Raw genomic sequence first — 21,018 nt, forward strand, 5'->3', positions numbered from 1 at the left:
ATTCTTTTTTAAATGACGATTTCCGTGTCTTCGGTCGTGATGTCCCATATACTCCAAAAACTATAGAACATGAATGACTAACTATTTTCCAGTTCCGACCGTGAAACTTAAAGTTGTAATCTCAATTGCAGAGCTATCTTCTCAAACCAAAACACAATGAGATGATTGCTTTGCGGTTTCGGTTTGCAGATCCACAAAACCAAATCGGAATCGCAAAATTCCTTGAAAGCGACCTACCTTCCATAAATCTAATGTACTAAAAATATGTTGTCGGTATATCATTTAAACCTATAAGGTTACTCTATCTTGGAATTCATAGATAAATTGTTTTAGGTATGTAATTCATCCAACCATTCTGTTGATAAAAGTTATATTTAGCTGTTGTTAGTGTGTTCATCGGAAATTATGCGTCTGTAGAATGTGCCTTGTCGAATGCGAGATTTCTAGGCCGACTACAGAGATAGCATTGCGAATTTTTAAACACCAATCTCGTGATAAATAACTTGAGGTAAATGTGTGCCGTGCTTTCGGTTAAATACTTTAATGGCCTTCGGTTATTCCGAAAGCCGTTTGTTTTTTTTTTTTTAATTAAGAATACGAAGTTTTGCAAGTATTTCGTGAATGGGTTTTTATGGTATGATTGGAATTTTAAGAGCTCGATTGAGTTCGTTCGTCGTTGCGTTTATGCAATTTTTTTTTAGCGTACCTCAAACATTCAATTTTTCCAATCAGTTCGATACTTTTTATATGATTATTAGTGAAGATAGAGAAAAACACAACACTAGGATTTACAATGCAACGTAATGGAATTGTCCTTGCTTGAGTTTTGCGATCTTCAGACGCTTATTTTAGAGTTCTTTTGTCAATTTCCAAAAAAAAACAACATTTCTATAACACTTTAATTATTCAATAAAAATTACCTTCAGTCTTAATTCATCCGTGGAATGTACGAAGATGGCAATAAAACAACAGGCGAGGTGCATAAAAACTGCATCCACTTCGGCGCCGTGTAGGTACTGTGCCGCTTATTTTTAGTATGTCTAGAAATAGCGCGATGCGTGTCTCTCCCGACCGTGCTGAATCGACACCTTTATAGTCACGAACGGAAGGGTTATTTAATAGGGAAAAATACTGATTTATTTCTTAGATATATTAGTAGTATACGGTTGAGTATTACTTAAAAAATATTTTGCCCTTGTAGGCAGACGAGCATACGGCTCACCTGATGGTGCGGGATTATTGTCGCCCATGGACGTCAGCAATGCCAGGGACAGCCAAACCGATGCCTATAGTCAAGTACTACTCTCCAAAAGCCCCGTTTAAAGAAGAACATTTTGAATACTATGTCCACTGTTCTATGATGGTGATGATTTTATTATCAAGTTGTTTTTTTTTTTGCGCAAACGAAAAGGAAACCTAATAATTCATGTTTTAGAAATATAGCTTGAAAGAAAACTATAGGAATATCTTCAGCTCACAAAAACAAAACTGTTCATATTTAAAAGAAGCAATTGGGTATTCGACTTATTAATTAAATAGCTTTTAAGATTACAACCAGACAAAATAAGCATGGCACGATTCATTTGTTTCTATCATAATTCCATGTTTTACTTGAATTATATCTTCTCGGAAATCGTTCAACTAACCGAATGTTCAGTGGCATGTAATTTATTCCGGTTACAACTCGTAGGGGCAAAGAAAAACGTGCTTCTATCGAATTTTACGGAACGAGACGGGACATCTTATCGTACATCAAGAGATGACATCCGTTAGATGCGTCGAACCTTGGGAACGAGCGACTGATGTATTCACACGAAATTAAAAGATATAAAAGTGTAGTAGAGGTGTACAACAATCTTCTTCATCAACCCGTGTCCACCCAATGCTGAGTGTAGGACTCTTAGAGTATACATAAACTAGTATACTCTAAGGTAGGACTCTTCAAATACATTCCATTCTTTTCGGTCTCTTACCTTTTGCATCCAGTTCCTATCAGCTGTTTAGACCAAGTCGTCAGTCCATCAATTTGGTTATCTACCCACGTTACGACGTCCAGTACAACAATATTTCTAGCCAAATAAGTTTGGACAAAAAATATATATATACCGCAGATAGATAGGACAGATGCTTCCAGCCCACTGAGTTTCTTGCCGGATCTTCTCAGTGGGTCGCGTTTCCGATTCGGTGGTAGATTTTGCGAAGCACTGCTCTTGCTAGGGCCAGTGTTAGTAACACCTCCTGGTTTGAGCCCCGAGAGCTCACCTACAAGCTAGGGGCTACGCTGATTTAGTCTCTCAAAGCTATCAGCTTAAGAAAGGACAAAAACGATGCTTCCTTCGTCACATTCAAACGACGAAGAATAATAACTTCGATTATTCATAACGTGACTTCGATGTTTATTCCATGACGCCATATTGTTTTATTACAAAGGGAGTACTAGGACATTTATTATGCCCATGCTGCTACGCTAAAGTACTAAAAACTTAGAATCCGGTTTCGCAAAACAAAACCGATGATCCCATAAATTTAAGTGAAATATGGGAAATATCCAGGCGTGCAATGTCTGGAGACCGTTCTTCCGTATAAGGTATAGACATGTTTGCGACTAGCACCGCGCATAAGGATCTTCAACTTCAGAACCAAATTACCGCATTCCCTTTTACGTGCGGCCATGTCTTTACGCCCGTAATCTTATTTGGAGTTAAGACAACACGATATTTGATTGACAGAAAACCGTAAGGAATGCTCATAGAATTGTGGGGTTTATACTGGCATTGTTTATAATAGCCTTTACCGTCACCCGGAAATATGTTCTCTCAATACTTCATTTGTAATGGAGGCGGTGACTCTCATTAATCTAAGTTGATTTTTGATTCGTTGCTTCAAACTAAGTTCATTATCATTGTAAGCGTCGAAAGAAAAGTACACAATATGAAGATTTTGATGCCAAATTATGTTTTAGTTACCATCTACATAGAATATCTGATTGAGCTCTCTGGCCTTGTTATTATTACAAAGGATATCCAAAAACAGCCTTTTCTGTAGACTACAATGAGCTCACAGCCCACCTGGTGTTAAGTGGTTACTGGAGCCCATAGACACGTAAATGCCGCCACCCACCTTGAGATATGAGTTCTAAGGTCTCAGTATAGTTACAAACGGCTGCCCCACCCTTCAAACCGAAAGGCATTACTGCTTCACGGCAGAAATAGACAGGGTGTTGGTACGTATCTGTGCGGACTCACCAATATCATGGCGTAGGTGTACATTTAGTAGTGGCGATTTTCATTGCTTACGGAAAATTATTTACCGTCGCCTAGCTATAAACATAAATAAGTGAACGTGCTAAAATAAAATCTTCTTCGAAGTTAATTTCTTATTATTTCATAAAATACCGTGTCGGAATGTGCGTAATGTTTTTACTGTTGAAATACACTGTCGTTATTTCTTCTGATATCATATCGCACGAATGTCATTAACACACGAATGGTTATTAATAAGCATTGGAGCTATCAAAAACAAAGCCAGCGAAAGGAAACCACGAACGAACATGCATTTGTCATTGTAATTATACCTAAACATATATTTTTCCCTTACCTGTTCGCTGGTATCCTAAGGAGCTATTTCCAGCTACGCCCAGATAGGTAGCTAAGTAGCTAACGAGCTCAACCTCAAATAATATGCTATGTGTACTGGCCCTAGCAAGAACAATGATTCGTAGAAAATACCACCGAATCGGAATTACGACCCACTGAGAAGATCCGGTGAAAAACTCTGTGTTCTAAGACTTATACATGCCTAGTCATTGATAAGAGAAAATATGCCAATTCAGTAGCCCACCCACGATCACTGTAGCGTTGTAAAACGACTGCAAATATATACATATATTTTTATCTTTTTATCAAAGATATCCAAGTCCTTGAGAAACAATCTAAGTCTGTTGTTGGGTCCGTTCGATTTGGTACGCCACGAATTATCCATTTAATGCCCTAAAAATGTCCACGCCATTTCATAAATGGAAACACGTCTCATTGTTTCACAAATACGTCTCAAATTAGAACATGCATATCTGAAAATTTGCTAAATTCAACCTTAGGGTATATTTATTTTACTTTATTACACTTAGATTGTTGTTAGCAAAATCATTTTTTTTTAATTGCTTAGATGGATGGACGAGCTCACAGCCCACCTGGTGTTAAGTGGTTACTGGAGCCCATAGACATTTACAACGTAAATGCACCACCCACCTCGAGATACAAGTTCTAAGATCTCAATATAGTTACAACGGCTACCCCACCCTTCGAACTGAAACGCATTACTGCTTCACGGCGGAAATTAGGCGGGTTAGTGGTACCACCAGTGATTACGCAAATTATAATATTGCGGGTTTTGATTTTTATTACACGATGTTATTCCTTCACCGTGGAAGTCAATCGTGAACATTTGCTGAGTACGTATTTCATTAGAAAAATTGGTACGGCCTGCGGGATTCGAACACCGGTGCATCGCTACATACGAGTGCACCGGACGTCTTATCCTTTAGGCCACAATGACTTCAAAATACATTTGATGGGAGCCCATACATATCGCAAAGTTAAATCCACTGACATTAGATATAATTTTCACTGACGTTGAATACCCGCTATACCGTTTCTCATACTGAAAAAATAGGCAAACGATGACATCAACCCGCGCAGGCTCGCGACTTGCCTACCTACCTTACAATTGCACCCGCAATCTCCTACTATTTTTTGTGTGCAATAACAAAGCATCATCCATTATTGTTAAGCGATTAGATTTAGGTCCGTCTCTATTCATCATAATTCATTCGTAATAATAAACCTCGTCCGGAATTGCAGCGGTAAATCGTCTTTGATTCGCGACCGTGCGAAAGCTTAGATAGAATCTCTCATTGTCCATATTTGTGCACGGTATTACGAAGCGCTGCGAGCTTAGGGTCAGAGTGTACCCTTGTTATGTTCTGACCGAGCTTGTTACTTTTCAGGCTTATAGCTCTAAAGCCCTCATAAGAGTTTAATTTTATAATTTACTTGTAATATTAATTCAACCGAACGGAGTCACTATTATTATTATTAATTTTTGTAGTTATTTTTGGATAATTTGTACTTATATTTTTTGTTCTTTTTCATTTCATTTCTTAGATGGCTGGACGAGCGTAAGGCCCGTCTAGTGTTAAGTGGTTACCAAAACCTATAGACTATCCACCTTGATACCGGAGTTCTAAGGTCTCGATTTTTACAGTACAAAGGTTCTCCCAATCTTCAAACCGAAACGCAATACTGCTTGACGGCAGAGATAGATATGGTGGTCGTGCCTACCTACCTACCCATTTAACTGCTTTTAAGGAAGCGTACGCTGTTTATTGTTTTAGCAGATTATGTTTGATACGTTTACGTGATATATATATTGAACAAAAAAACAAAATTTTTATTAAAGTTTTATTTATTTAGTGAAAACATCTGACCCTATGTTTGCTTACTGCTGCTGCTTTATTAAAAAAATGCCTTTATACGGAATTGCAATTACCTCTCCATATTTTAGTTTATAAAAAAAAAAAACATAGCAATGTTCGCATATCTATAACAAATCCGATTAAAGAACAATTTGAAATGTTCACATGAAAAATTTGGGTTTAGGTTTTTTTAAACTTTGATGTCGAGATATTTCCTTACGTTTAATGGGGGAACAAGTGACCTATATACAACGGTCACAAATAGCCAACGAGCTGTCCGACTTGAGCGCTTCAGCCTGGCCAGTCTTTGTACATATAATTAAAAAAAAAAAAACTATATCCAAAAGTCTCATAATCGCTGTACAATGAACACAAAATTTAGTCCAGTGTGCTTAGTGAGAGTTTCTTAACGTTCTCGATAGCGTAAAAGTTAAATTGTAACAGCGCCCCTAGCGGCAAACGTACGCAAACGATCCCATTCCATACAAATATGAGCTAACTTTCACGCTATCGAGAACGTTAAAAAACTCTCACTAAGCACACACTGTTCGCTGTTTCTGTTCATATCGCGAGCATTCTAATCGATATGGCGCTGGTGTTATCGAAGTAGACCGTCCGTTGTTACCACAAGACGTATTGGTTCTCGTTCACAATGCACATTAAACACTGCGAGAGATATGCATTACTCGGCTTTATGTAGCTTGGATGCCGGCCAAGACCGTTACTTCATCACACAAACTGCATAATGCGGACCACGGATTCTGGAATGATAATACATATTCTGCATACGTTACGATACACGTACAATGTCGTTTGAAAGTTTTTATTTTATTTGTATTGCTTAAATGGGTGGACGAGCTCACAGCCCACCTGATGCTAAGTGATTACTGGAGCCATTAGACATCTACAACGTAAACGCGCCACCCATCTTGAGATATAAGTTCTACGGCCTCAAGTATAGTTACAACGGTTGCTCCACCCTTCAAACCGAAACGCATTAGTGCTTCACGACAGAAATAAGCCGGGTACCTACCCGCGCGGACTCACAAGAGGTCCTACCACCAGTAAATTAGATAAAGCATTAATATATTTACCTCATAATAAAGTTATCTCACAGCGTTGTTTTCGGAAAGAAACGTACACACTAAAATTGAAGACCGCATAAATATCGGGAAATGTAAATTAGCTTTTAACATCAACACACTATAAACCAGCTGAAGGGTCTTTATTTATTTACCTTCGAATCGAGAATGTTGTTTTATTTTCATTTATTGAATACGTCTTCATATTACTTACGTGTATACAAAATGAGAACTAAAAATACATAACGATTGATAGTTATCGCATTCTATATTGTCTCACGTAAAACAGAAGCCCGAGCCAAAAGCTATATTCTCTAGACAACTGAATAATGCGTATGCGTATTCCCTACGCGTTTCCACTGATAAAATTATTTTTAGCAAACTATAATTCATATGAGCCGTCAAGCGCATTGCGGATTTTTATCTTACCTTGACGTACGTCTATGTGGTTACTTAATGCTCTGGATGCAGCAGTGCATTTAGTCGCGGTACGCGCGTCTATAGTAGCTTTATTTTTATAACCTGTTTTTTTTGTAACTTGCGACTTAGTGGTGTTGGATCTTCTTGTTATGAAATATCTTGTATATAAAATTCTCGTGTCACAATGTTAGTTACCATAGTCCTCTGAAACGGTTTGACCGATTTTTATAAAATTTTGTATGCATGTTCAGTCAAAGACTATTAAATACTCCTTTAATCACAGATTTCGTCAAAACTACACTTTAGACAAATATTAATAAATAAATAAAGAGAAAACAATATTTAATCTATTCTCAATTTGACAGACTAACTGACAGACCGCAAAGAAAAGTTAAAAATAAACAAATAGTATACACGCGTGTGTGCGTCAAATACATGTTAGTGTGTGTAATGTTTTTTTATTGATTTAATATATGTTTTAGGCATAATTTAAAAAAATATTAACATTCTGCACTCCTTCTCTATATTCTCTATAAGTGTGGGAAATTTCATTCTCCTCCGTCCGCGCAATTTTCGTAAAAAGGTATACAAAGTTTTTTCTTCACGTATTAATATATACATACTGGTGGTAGGATCTCTTGTGAGTCCATACGGGTAGGTAGCACCACCCCCCCTATTTCTGCCGTGAAGCAGTAATGCGTTTCGGTTTGAAGGGTAGCGCAGCCGCTGTAACTATACTGAGACCTTAGAACTTATATCTCAATGTGGGTGGCGCATTTACGTTGTAAATGTCTATGGGCTCCAGTAACCACTTAACACCAGGTGGGCTGTGAGCTCGTCCGCCCATCCAAGCAATAAAAAAATAGGTATTTTTTTAACTCTGAATTTGGGAATTCATATTAAATTTATATATCTCCATTTATATCTTAATGCGAATAGGCTGTGTTTAAATTTTTGTCCTTCTTCAGTGCAGCCATGTCTTACCTTTCCGGCTATAAATGTTTTAATGAGTTTCACATTTCGCACGTTTCACTTTGTGTTTTCAACAAAATAAAGTATCTGAATCATCGATCTCACGGTATTCCAGAGAGCTTTGCTCGTTATCCCTTTAAAGTTGAGTTAAAGGTTCATCATCAGTTCGTTAGCGAGGTCGTGTCAAGTGGCCGGCCGCCGATACGAACGGTTCGCTACACGAATGAGGATTCATTCTTTAAAATGAGCACACTAAATTGATCGTTTCCACCCAGAGACAAGGTTGAAATTAGTACTGCTCGGCGTGCATGTTACGAGCAATGCTGACTGCAGAAAAGTCAATAGAAGGGACTCGTAGGCGTCGAGTGCTGTTAGTGGACGGCTCTCGGAATAAAAAAGTGTTTGAGTTTGGAATTAAACAGGTATTTGCTTTTCGCGTGTTTATGAGGCTGTGGGAGTCTGAAACTATTTATTAAAACCTCTGGTGGTTACGTACTAGTTGAGGGCGATACGATCGGAATGCGCGATTAGACTCGGTCGCAAACTGAGCCGTTGACACCTTTATCTCTTGAATAGTTTGCGCGTTACAGAATGAACACCAGTAAATTTTGAATTTCAGTTTCTTGTTAAGCCGTTTGATGCATACCTCATACATCTTACCTTAGTGACGGTAATATTGTTTTGGGTCCAAACTGTCTCTTCTAAAATCAAGCAACTGAAGAATCGATATGTGTATCAAATACTTGCATTAATGTGCCTCGCGTGAGGGTAATAGATCGTCGGGAAAAGGTTAAAAATTTCCGCCATTTTAATTACATGAACACGTGCTATGTTTACGAATCCCATTGAAACCTTTGAAACGTAAACAATAGTTGCAAGTAAGTAGCTAGTAGGTACATGATGTCCGTGACCCTTGTTTCACACCCCTGACGAAACGGCTCACGTTACATTATACGTTACGAAGTTACGATACATTCATTTACACGTGCGCTCGAAAACAGCTGGTTACATCACATTATTTAAAAGGCGGCGATACTATTGCTGCCTTAGTCTGTGAACGTATAGGCTACGTAAGGTGACGCTAGGCCAGGTCTCCCTGTACACCTTTTCATTGTAGAAGGCGCAATAGAAAGACCCGTGGTCGCATCGTGAAAGAGATGCATCTTATTTTTTGGGTGTAAATCTATAATATAATTGGCTTTAATTTGGTCAGAGAATCCTTCTGATGACAAGTCCAAAGGTGAATTTGATTATAAAGAAAACATCATAATTGAGGATGGAGATTTTCATCGAACAGTTAATCTGCGGATATATGAATAAAATACTGAGGATGAATTTTTGGGGATGGCTTGTAGCATTATTGCTTGGCAGCAGAAATTAGCAGCATTAGCTAAGGCATTAAGGTCTGACATTTGATCTGATAATCAAATGTTTCTAAACTATATATAACAAATATCATTCAGTTAAGAGATCAGTGATTCACAATCAAAAAGGGAGGTTGTTGTTATTTAGGAATTCATTAAGCCCTTAGTTGATATTGCTATCATCATCATCTTAAGCCTTACAGCCCAGGGTGGGCCTTAGCCTGGTCCAATAGGTCTCTCCAGACTGCTCTGTTCAGGGCTTTCTCCTTCCAGTTCCTGACACCGTTAACTTTGAGGTCGTGCTCTGCGTCATCTAACCATCGAAGTTTGGGTCTGCCACTTCTGCGGCCCTCTGGTTTGCCATAGAGTAGTTGTCTTGGCATTCTGGTCTCCTCCATTCCATATTAGGATCCTTTTAAATATCATACAACTCGTGGTTATAGCGCGTCCTCCATATATCGTTTTCCTGCACAGCACTGAATATCCGTCTTAGGATCTTACGCTCGAACACAAGTGGATGGATCTCATCCTTTTTGGATGGCAGCCCTGGTGTTTGAAATTACTATGTAACGCTTTTAATTTTAGAACGTTTTTGTGATAAACTCGATCGTCGTTCAGTTTGACAATATATATAATTTTGAGTACTTGTGAGCTATGAACATGTATATTTGTTTTCTTAAAAGGAGCACATTATCGGAGGTAAGGGGCAGGTACACACTGGATGCGGTTCCTTACGAAATCTATATACAAAACCTGTATATACTATGTCACACCCAGCCATATAGTCTTATCAACCAGGTGGGAGGGAGCAGTAGAAACACATTCTGCTAAAATTATACTTCTGCTGCTCGTACTCGGATAGCTAATATTTAAAGAAAGTATTTTTCAAGGCCAACGTTATGACACCCAGTGAAACACTTAAACCTGCTTGTACAAACAGCGCCCGTGTGCCGTGTGATACTAATACGTTGTACGACTAGATCCGACGACGTGTAGGTGAAGAAATCTTTGATACGGTCACGAGTTTGTTACATTGTTCTATTTATAAACGATCTATACAAATAATTGAGTGCGTTGGCTTTAAAATAATTTTCTTCTTTCTTCTGAGTCGGTCTCTTCGTTGCTGGAGGTCGTGTCTAGTTTGAATTGTTGACCACTCGATGCACTGCGCTTCCCCTCCCCCCCCCCACGTTGTCCTGTCCTCGGCGGTATTAAATAATTTAAAAGTACTTAATTTTATTTTTTCGTTACTTTTGTATATGTTTTGTAACTACTAAATTAGAGACATATCCAGTCCGATAGGAAACGTTATTGTTAAACAAACAAAAAATATGATGTCACCACCATTAAAATTCAGATATACGAAAGTGATAGAAACACGATCGAAATTCAAAATAGATAGTCTATTAATTATTATTATTAATATCTCTTAAAATTTTTGTTGTTATGTAAATTTGAAACTAATTTCGTTGCTGTTTTCATAATATAATATTATTGTTATGGGTATTTGCTTTTGTTTTTTTAGACAGTCTCGATCTTTTTTTTTGTACCCTACAGATAGTGAAATTTAAAACTAATTTCTTCCGTGACACCTAGAAACTTTATAGACCAATACTTAGAACAATTTTGCGTAATTACTGGTGGTAGGACCTCTTGTGAGTCCGCACGGGTAGGTACCACCGCCCCGCCTATTTCTGCCGTGAAGCAGTAATGCGTTTCGGTTTGAAGGGTGGGACAGCCGTTGTAACTATACTGAGACCTTAGAACTTATCTCAAGGTGGGTGGCGCATTTACGTTGTAGATGTCTATGGGCTCCAGTAACCACTTAATATCAGGTGGGCTGTGAGCTCGTCCATCCGTCTAAGCAATAAAAAAAAAAACAGATACAATTATTTTTTTAATACTAATTGAACATACAAAGTACGAAACAATTTCAAATTCTAATCAAGTACATTCTAAATTCAATAAACAAATTAGTTTTGTGTGAACGTAAACATTCGGAATTTATAGTTCTACAAAACGTGCACTGCGATCGTAACAAACAGTGCGCCACAGCTAATACGAGCCGTTGTCTAGAAATCTAGATCTAATCACGTATACATCGTGACCTACATAGTTTGGATCCCGAACGAAAGCTTAATTTATTTTAGAAATTACACTCACGATAATTGAACTTAATACGATTTAATAGAATCTCGTAAATGTAAGTAGTTCAGTGTGCTTAGTGCGAGTTTTTTAACGTTCTCGATCGCGTAAAAGTTAACGTCAAATTTGTATGGAGTTGGAACGTTTGCCCACGTTTGCCGCTAAGGGCGCTGTTCGAACTGCATACAAATTTTGAAGTTAACTTTTACGCTATCGAGAACGTTAAAACTCGCACTAAGCGGAACTGGGCTGGAATTAAATTGATAAATGTCGCTAATAACAAGGGAATCAGATTCTAAGGGTTGGTGCTGCGGTTTTACCTGTTTCTATCGTGATACATTAAATCTCCTGCTTGAAGAGCGGGAAAACTGTTACATAATTAAAAGCTTCATCTGATGTTGTCATATACATACGTACCTAGCCTTCGTTCCCGCAAAGAACCAAAGGGGAACGGGGGTGACTGAAAATCAGCGCTGTTCGATTTATCGACTTTGAACAGCGTTAGCTGAGCCACCTCCTTTTGCCTTTTTCTCTTTTTTTCTTTTCTTTTATTTGAATTTTATTTTATTTAATGTGAAAGGCAATATTACTGGTGGTAGGACCTCTTGTGAGTCCGCGCGGGTGGGTACCACCGCCCTGCCTATTTCTGCCGTGAAGCAGTAATGCGTTTCGGTTTGAAGGGTGGGGCAGCCGTTGTAACTATACTGAGACCTTAGAACTAATATCTCAAGGTGGGTGGCGCATTTGCGTTGTGGATGTCTATGGGCTTCAGTAACCACTTAACACCAGGTGGGCTGTGAGCTCGTCCATCCATCTAAGCAATAAATAAAAAAATTATTATTATTATTATTATGTCTGAATCCGACACGTACTTTCTCGGATTTTGGAAACTAAATAATTCCCTTTTATGACACTTTAGAGTATTATCGTGACTTATCTGACACAAAAAATGACAATTTACCGTAAATAAAAATTACATGAACGTTGTTACAGGTAACCCACAAAACATCAGCGAAGGTCATGGTGTTGAAAATGAACCAGCAACGGGCTAACAGACCGAACATGCTCCGAGAAGTGCAGCTCATGAACAAGTTGAAACATCCGAATATACTTGGGTGAGTGATATCTCTATACAGAGTTGGTGATATCTCTATACAGAGAGATATCAATAGCAACAGGGATTCTTCTTCTCAGTCGTCGGGCACTCTTGGCAGAGTGGCCGTGGTCAGGTTTTTTTTTAAGGGATTTTGTGACCTGGTAACTAAAATCTTTAAGTCATGTCTTATTAAAATTTATATTCTTATTTTTATGAAAAATGATTATATGGAGTGTATTGAAATGAAATGAAGATGATTAATTTGGGGCATTAATCAACTGGGATGAAATTAAATGAAATGAGATGATATGGGATGAAATATAATCTCAGTGAAATGATGGTCATTTACTGTGATTTTTTCAGTGGACTTTTTGGAGGATACCGAGAAGTTACGTCCAGTGGCTTTGTTTCATTTTCCCACATTTGTGCACTTTCACAGATAAACAGTTAATAAACCACAGTTATTACACATTTAAACCTGAAGAAACACTAAATAGACAAAATAAAACAAATCACATACCTTAACTGCTCGCGTTCCCGCCAAAAAGTCCGGCCGTGGTCATCAGTTCGGGTAGTGGTAAGCTTCACAAGACGTCGCCATGCCTCGCGTACCGCTACCCTTCTTGTGCAATCGTTGCCAATAGCGGTTAATAGGGATTACTCAAATGCTATCCAAAGTACTTTTCATATGTAGACAATCCCATAAACACAGACTGAGTTTCTCGCCGGATCTTCTCAGTGGGTCGCGTTTCCGATCCGTTGGTAGTTTCTGTGAAGCACTGCTCTTGCTAGGTCAGTGTTAGCATCACTACGGCTTGAGCCCCGTGAGCTCACCTACTAGCTAAGGTTACGCTGAAATAGCCTCACAAGGCTATCAGCTTCGGTAGGAAAAAAAAAGTAGACAATAACAAACAAAAAAACACATTAACAATTATATAACTATAAAAATCCAAAAAATAATGTGCGAATGTGATCCAGACAAAAATGTAAAATTAAATGTGCTGAGCAACCAACGTTCATAGTTAATTGATACTAATTACAAAATATGAAGACACCTATACATAATGTTAATTATCAAGCGGATACGAAACTGATTTTCATCTACATTTTAATGAACATATATTTCTGGGTCGTCATTAACATTTAGATCAGGAATTCGTCTTCAAATGTCATAAGTTATTATAAATATAATAATAATAAAATGTTGGCCAACGCTGACCACAAAAGCTTAGCGTAATGTCGCATGTATTGCCCTGCCTAGTAGTTCTGTAGGCCGCAGAAGCACACTAAAGCGTAATAAATAGTGGTTTCATTAGCTTGACCTGTATATCTACCGATTTATGTAACGGAATCTTTCAATGTAATTTGAAAACTACAACGTGTCCAATTAAATTAACAATTTACACACGTGTAAACACTTTCTCACCTTTATACGAAAACATTTTAATAACAAAACAAAATAGAAGATGAATCTAAGTCTAATTTTGACTACTGGGCGAATGCTGGCTAGAATATTACGCTTATACAAAAAAAATGATTTTTAAAATCACAAATTAAGTTGACGGGATATTATCAATTATCATCTCAATACATAGAGACTTTGATGTCTCAATGTGGGTGGCAACGTTCATATTGCGTCAATGAGCATTTGCAGCCCAATAATATTTTATTTACGTTTGTTTAATGGTTTAATATTCTTTTCATAATAATTTATTTAAATTAGTTTTGTAATATTAGCGAATATCCTATAACGATTGTTTATACCTATCTACATATATCATAAATTAATTCTATCTGTTGCATGAATATCAATTTATGTTGCCTTGATATTTTCGATGCAAATCATTATTCGAAGAATTAAAATAATATTGTTAAAAAAATATTTTTATTTTTCATGCTTTTAGATTTGGATGTTTGTAATGGTTGAGTAATTATTTACGAGTTAAAAATATCAATCTTTACCGCAAACGAAAATCATTCGAAACATCGGAGGAGATCGTAAAATAATCAAAATAATCTCGAGATTAAACGGTTGCAGTGTTTCAGCAATGATAATACTATAAGAATAAATTAACTGTGAGTTTGACGTCATCAATTCGTATAGACAATAGGTACGCTGTTAATAACGACGTCAACGGGTCATGTGTGCAGAGTTGATTGCACCCCGGCCACTGCTCGGCTCCGAATCGCTAAGATGATGCGATATGTGTAATTAGACTGGAGCTATGATGCCAAATCGAAATTGAAATATGGATTCGAGAATAATATTCAAAATTCAATTGCTTCGGTATAACAGATTTCTGATCCACCGAACAAACCATGATTGCTTCGCGTTTTTTTGTTGAACAAAGAATTGGATCATTTTTCTATCATGAAAAGAGTACAATTAGTATTAGTATGTCTATAATAATTAGAATATCCAGGAATGTAAGGAATCCAAAATCGCATCCCGCAAATACCGCTACTGAGAAGTGGTCTGAAAATGGGCGTTATCAGAAAGCCCAAAGTCACCGAAAAAGCAATATCGAAGGCTATCCTTGGATTTTTCCGTTCGAGATCGATTTTGGAATGAGGATATTCACGGGAGAACCCTGAAAACCAAGTACAGCCCCAAAGGATTCCGAGGCCGAAATGGGTAAAGCACATTGCACCCAGAAATAAATGGCTACTGGGGCTAAAAAGTCCTAGATCGACGACCTGTTGAAGGTCTCGGGAATCTACTGGATACGAACAACCTTCTGTGTTGAAACTTGGGAGATGCTTGTCTTTAGACTTTATGTCGTGGCCTAAAGGATAAGTCTGAAGTAGTCGTGGCCTAAAGGATAAGTCGTCCGGTGCATTCGTTGTTGCGATGCACCGGTGTTCGAATCCCGCAGGCGGGTACCAATTTTTCTAATGAAATACGTACTTAACAAATGTTTACGATTGACTTCCACGGTGAAGGAATAACATCGTGTAATAAAAGTCAAAAACCCGCAAAATTATAATTTGCGTAATCACTGGTGGTAGGACCTCTTGTGAGTCCGCACGGGTAGGTACCACCGCCCTGCCTATTTCTGCCGTGAAGCAGTAATGCGTTTCGGTTTGAAGGGTGGGGTAGCCGCTGTAACTATACTGAGACCTTAGAACTTATATCTCAAGATGGGTGGCGCATTTACGTTGTAGATGTCTATGGGCTTCAGTAACCACTTAAAACCAGGTGGGCTGTGAGCTCGTCCACCCATGTAAGCAATAAAAAAAAAAAAAAAAAAGTACTTGATATCTGATTTTGCAAAAGATACAGCAAAAAAAAGTATTATACTAAACGTAATCCTCTAAGGAATGTTTGGCATTAGACACATAATTTGATATTCGAATGAATTCTGTTGTTTTTGATGTCGAACAATTTACTTTGGCACCGAATTAAGAATCTTCAAATAAACCACCTGATGTTTGTGAGATGAAACGTGTTTTGCCAAAATTTTCGTTCGCAACGCGATTGTTTTAATTATTTAAGTAATAGCGTTGTGTCACTTTTAGCGTTTCTTAGCGTGGCTGTTTGCTACGACTGTCAAAAAACAATGGAACCGGGCCACTTTTCAGCCACTTTGGCTTACTATTGAGGAAACAATAAATAGTCAACAAATTTCATAGTTCGGTTATAATGAAGAAAACATTGCATTTCAGCAAAAAAATACACGGCCGGTTATCAATGACTCATTCAAACAATATGTATAATAATTTACGTATCTTTAACAAGTTCGCAAATATGTATTGCCCGTATTAGGTCGCCGACGGTATGGTTTCCCCTTTGTTCTTAGTGTTTGTGTTGACCAAACAACCTGGGTAGGTTTGTTTACTACATTTTTCAGGGTTGTGTCATCACATACCGTATTTAACGTGATTTTTTCTAGATTTTTATTATGAAATGGAATTATGGAAAATAATGAACAAAGAATGCTTACACATAAAGTGTCACATAGATTTTTCAATCAAATTTGGAGATATCTTCAGTAATTAGAATTGTTCCTGTGTGTAGGAAAAGGCAAAACAATGGTCGTGGTAATGAGTCTTTATTCGGAGCTAACAGTGTTAACAAAAAACCCTCCTCAGAAGGCAACCTCGATGTGGTTCACCTGGTGGAAATTGGCCACCGTCGCTCCTGCACATCAGTCAGTGTCAGGGGCCCAGCCAAACCACTGTCTGCCGCTGTAGACCGCTTATTTTATTAATAAATTATTGGAAAGAAACTACGATATAAAACATGACCAAAATAATATTTAAATGAATCCTTTATCGGTCTATCCGATATTTAAACATAATTTATCTGATACCGTTTATACAGAAACAAGATTATAAGATAATACTATAGAATTGCTAAATTTAAAATATATCTACTATGTTTCTTGCTAAAATTCTTCAAAATTAGCCAATCTCAAATTTTAATAAAACAATAAATCTTTTTACACAATCTAATTATAAATTAAAATTTCGTTTGGATGAAATCAGAAAAATCTAGATGTTAAAAAATCAGGCTCAGCTCAGTTGTATCCTTGATAAAGCGACCCGGTTTTTCGCTTCGCACACAGCCTTTTGTATTTCAATTGTCTGCCCCCGAATAATGACATTTTTATATGTATGTATACTTCCTGAATCGGAATCGTGAATTTGCGTAATGTGTTACGAAATGAAAACGATGATCCGAACAATGGATACCACAGACCCCCTCTCACCCTCATTCCGTGCGCTTCCTGTTCGCTTATCAGCGCAAACGAAAACAATGCCTCCTCTGTTTCCGATTGTTTGTCGTTTCTCGTTTATCTGCAATGCTTTTGGAGATCCTTTTTCTTCGTCGGCTTAAAAAAAAAAAGAAGCTTTCATATTGATTGATCATTTTTATTGACCAACGATGACAAACGGTAGTTGCTACAAAATCCTAACTAATTGACCTAAAACTAAACATTACTTGTTAACGTTAATGCCGAAAATGAACAACGGCCAGTTGTTGTTAGATTTCTAGGGCGACATATTGCTGTTAATTTAAATATAACTTATTCACAATGCCACAATCTGAATTACATTGGAATCAGCTATCCACGTGTGGCGAGTCATGATAATTGCAACAACACCGCGTAATATGGGAACGGCCTGATCGTGGGTGGGAACGAATATTTTTGATTCTAACAGAGGCGTCAAGATTGATTTCCAGCTGATAGTAGATCGGATAAATGGTGCTGCGAATATACGAGCAAGCCCAAACCACTTGGTACTCATTTATCTCCAGCATAATCAGAAACAACAATAAAAACCACACCTATAAAATGTTGAAATGATTTGAAATATTTTGATAAACCCAACATTGAGTCAATAATCACGCAAAAACGATCAATTAAACACCGTCCGAAGTTTTTTTTACCAAAGACTCACTACGATCGAGGAAATTTTATGATTAAATGGACACTAATAATGCAAACATGTCAATTAACTTTAACGCTTGAATTTTATTGAAATATTTCTTAAGAGTAATAATGATTTCTTCGTGCAATTTTACGAGAGAGCACTGTAGCTGTTATTTATAATGTGGTAACAAATATAATTTACCGAGGTGGTGGAATATTTCTTTTTTTTTTTTTTCGTACCGTAGCTCTTCGTTAGCGGGTTTTATTACATGCGATGGTCTTTCGCAGAAGGAATTAATTCGTAATTGACCGTCCCGTTGATTGCAAGATGACTATGAAACCTTGACATCGTCGTTCGCGTGATCTTCGCGACATCTACAAATTTTATTACTTTACCTCGTTGTAATTTGAGAATGTAAAAAAACGTAGCGAAATAGCATACAAATAATTCATTTCGACAACGGCGATAAAATCTCGAGGTTGAATCTCTGGAAGATTCTTGATGTCCTCTGGCAAAACGACAACATGTTGACCGCACGTAAGCTGCGCTGTAAAAATAGATTGGTCTCTGTCGGTAGGTTGTGGTTGCGGCTTCGTTATTGAGCTCCCATAATGGGAAACATAATTTTAAAACTAGATCGAATCGGTCTACGATAAGATCTGACAAGTTGAAAACTTCAATGCATTCAATGGATCCATCATCCATTGTGATCGTCCCATCGGGAGTCGTTACGGTACCGCAATATTTTTCCCAATTAGTTTCAAGCGCGGCTACATTTGGTTCTCTTCATTAATGCAATCGACTTTTTAAATCTCAATCAACCTTGATATTTGTTGAGAAGATTACGATTTGAATTAGAATCGTATTCACTATCGTCTACAGATTAAGAGAAGGCAGGTCATGCGAAACCTTGAACGAAGCTGTAATTAATGTAATAACAATTTTTACTGAATTCATCATTCGGTAGATTGTCGTGGCGCAATAATTCTTGAGTGATTGCGTTTGGACGGTATCTGTAGTGTGGCTTGTATAGGCTAATCGCGTTCCCCGGGCTTTTCATCGTCTGACCCCACCCTTTATTCCAGAATGATGTATTGCTTCACTTTCTGTAATGAGACAAGATTCTTTGCTGTACCACGGTATTAAGTGACGTTATTAGTTAGTAATATTATAGATTAATCGAAGTGCAATTTTGTAGGTAGACGAAATAAAAGAATGTTTTATTTTTACTCGATAGTAACTTATAATGAACTAATCTCGCTAAAGCATTTCGTAGACATTATACTTACAAAATAAATTCATTATAACACTAAGACAGGTAAGCGAAATTAAAAAAAATAAAAATAAAAATCGTAATAAAATTATGTGATGAAACCTTTTTTTAAGCAAAAGTCTGGTAATTAATAATTTATTTTAGGTAAGAGATATCATAAGATACCTTGAGGTCCCCGTTTCAATTGTAAATCTTTTTGATGTTTCGAATTCTTTACAGTGTTCTTGGTGACCGTCGAAAATAATATAATAACAATAACGAAAGAAAAAATGCGATCTTCTTAATTTATTCAATATACTAGCGAGCCGCCCTCGCTTCGCTTCGGAAACATTAAATTTTATTATTGATAGGCAAAACCCGCCATGTTGCGCGCGGTACGACAATAACTGCGGGTGACGCCGCGGGGCGAAGCTAGTCTAAAAAAAGTAGCCTAAGTTATTCCTTATATCACAACTACCTATTAGTGAAAGTCTCATCAAAATCAGTCCAGCCGTTCCAGAATTTAGGCGGAACAAACAGACAGACAGACAAAAATTGTAAAAAATGTTATTTTGGTGTATGTACCGTATGTGTGTATATTCATCTTAAGCATGTAGTAAAAAACGGTTATTTCAATACTACAAACAGACTCTAATTTTATTTTATATGTATAGATTATTCTTTGCCCTGTTACGATGATAATTCACCAAACGATTACGTATATCCTGTTTATTTTAAAATGTCATTAATATTTGTATACGTTTTTTTTCCAGTTTTATGGGCGTGTGCGTTCACGAAGGTCAGCTCCACGCGCTGACAGAATACATGGAGGGCGGTTCCCTGGAACAGCTGATTCTGGGTCGACCTCTGGAACCGTTGCCCCAGCCGCTTCGGATATCCCTGGCGGCTGACGTGGCGGACGGCATGAAGTACCTGCATTCCCTCGGTGTCTTCCATAGGGATCTTACTACTAAGGTAAATTGCTTGGTTACGACATGTGCGTCTGTTTTGGAACGAAGTTTCTTATGGGACGAACCGGGAAAAAACGTCCATAACGTAAGATTTTTATTAGTAATGCACACAGTGTACGACTTAACTTTGTAATAACGTACAAAAAATAAACATATTTTTTAATTTATTTTTATCAATAAAAAATGTATACCCGAATAATTATTTTCTTTATATCTCGAATAGAACTTAAAATTAATATTTTTATAATAAGGAACTTCGTTCCTATCCGGTGTCCCACGACATCACACTTTTTTTTTATTGCCTATGTTGGCAGACGAGTATACGGCCCACCTACTGGTAAATGGTTACCGTCGCTCATGGACGGCTGCAATCCCAGGGGCACAGCCATGTCGCTGCCTACCATTGAGAACTCTCCGCAAGCCTCGTTTGAAGAAGAACATGTCATAGCTCGTTAAAGATTTTTTTTGATAAAACTGGTTTTTATCAAGCTTCCGTCTCGTTTGCTGTTATTCGGGTACCGAAGCCCATAAACCTCAAAAAATGAACGCTTTTACCCATTTTGAGATATGAGTGAAATCACAATCGCATTGTTTATTTACCAGCCGTCCTATCCTTCAAACTGAAACCCTCTTCGGCGGAAATAAGCACGACGAAGGTATGGATTCGTATAAATTGTGTTCATGAATGCTCACGATCGGTTTTGTTTTATTTGCAGAATGTATTATTAAGAAGGTATGGAGAAGGAGACTATATGGCCGTCGTCGCTGACTTCGGTCTCGCCGCCAAAATACCTCATCCAGTGTAAGTTCATTTTGATAATGAATTTCTTTAATTTCAAGAGCATACGCGTTTTGTTTTTTTGC

General features: G+C 37.5%; 1 protein-coding gene across 1 annotated transcript in view; it reads left to right on the top strand.

Annotated features, from left to right (window-relative positions):
- The window catches only part of cdi (serine/threonine kinase), a 133,349-nt gene that overhangs the window by 99,003 nt on the left and 13,328 nt on the right, over positions 1-21,018 (top strand). The window contains exons 2-4 of the mRNA XM_028170537.2: positions 12,450-12,571; positions 19,957-20,158; positions 20,871-20,956. Of these exons, the coding sequence (XP_028026338.2) occupies positions 12,450-12,571; positions 19,957-20,158; positions 20,871-20,956 (410 nt within the window). The remainder of the gene's footprint in view (positions 1-12,449; positions 12,572-19,956; positions 20,159-20,870; positions 20,957-21,018) is intronic.

This window comes from Bombyx mandarina, chromosome 22 (genome assembly GCF_030267445.1).
Source record: "Bombyx mandarina strain Sakado chromosome 22, ASM3026744v2".
Classification (NCBI taxonomy): domain Eukaryota; kingdom Metazoa; phylum Arthropoda; class Insecta; order Lepidoptera; family Bombycidae; genus Bombyx; species Bombyx mandarina.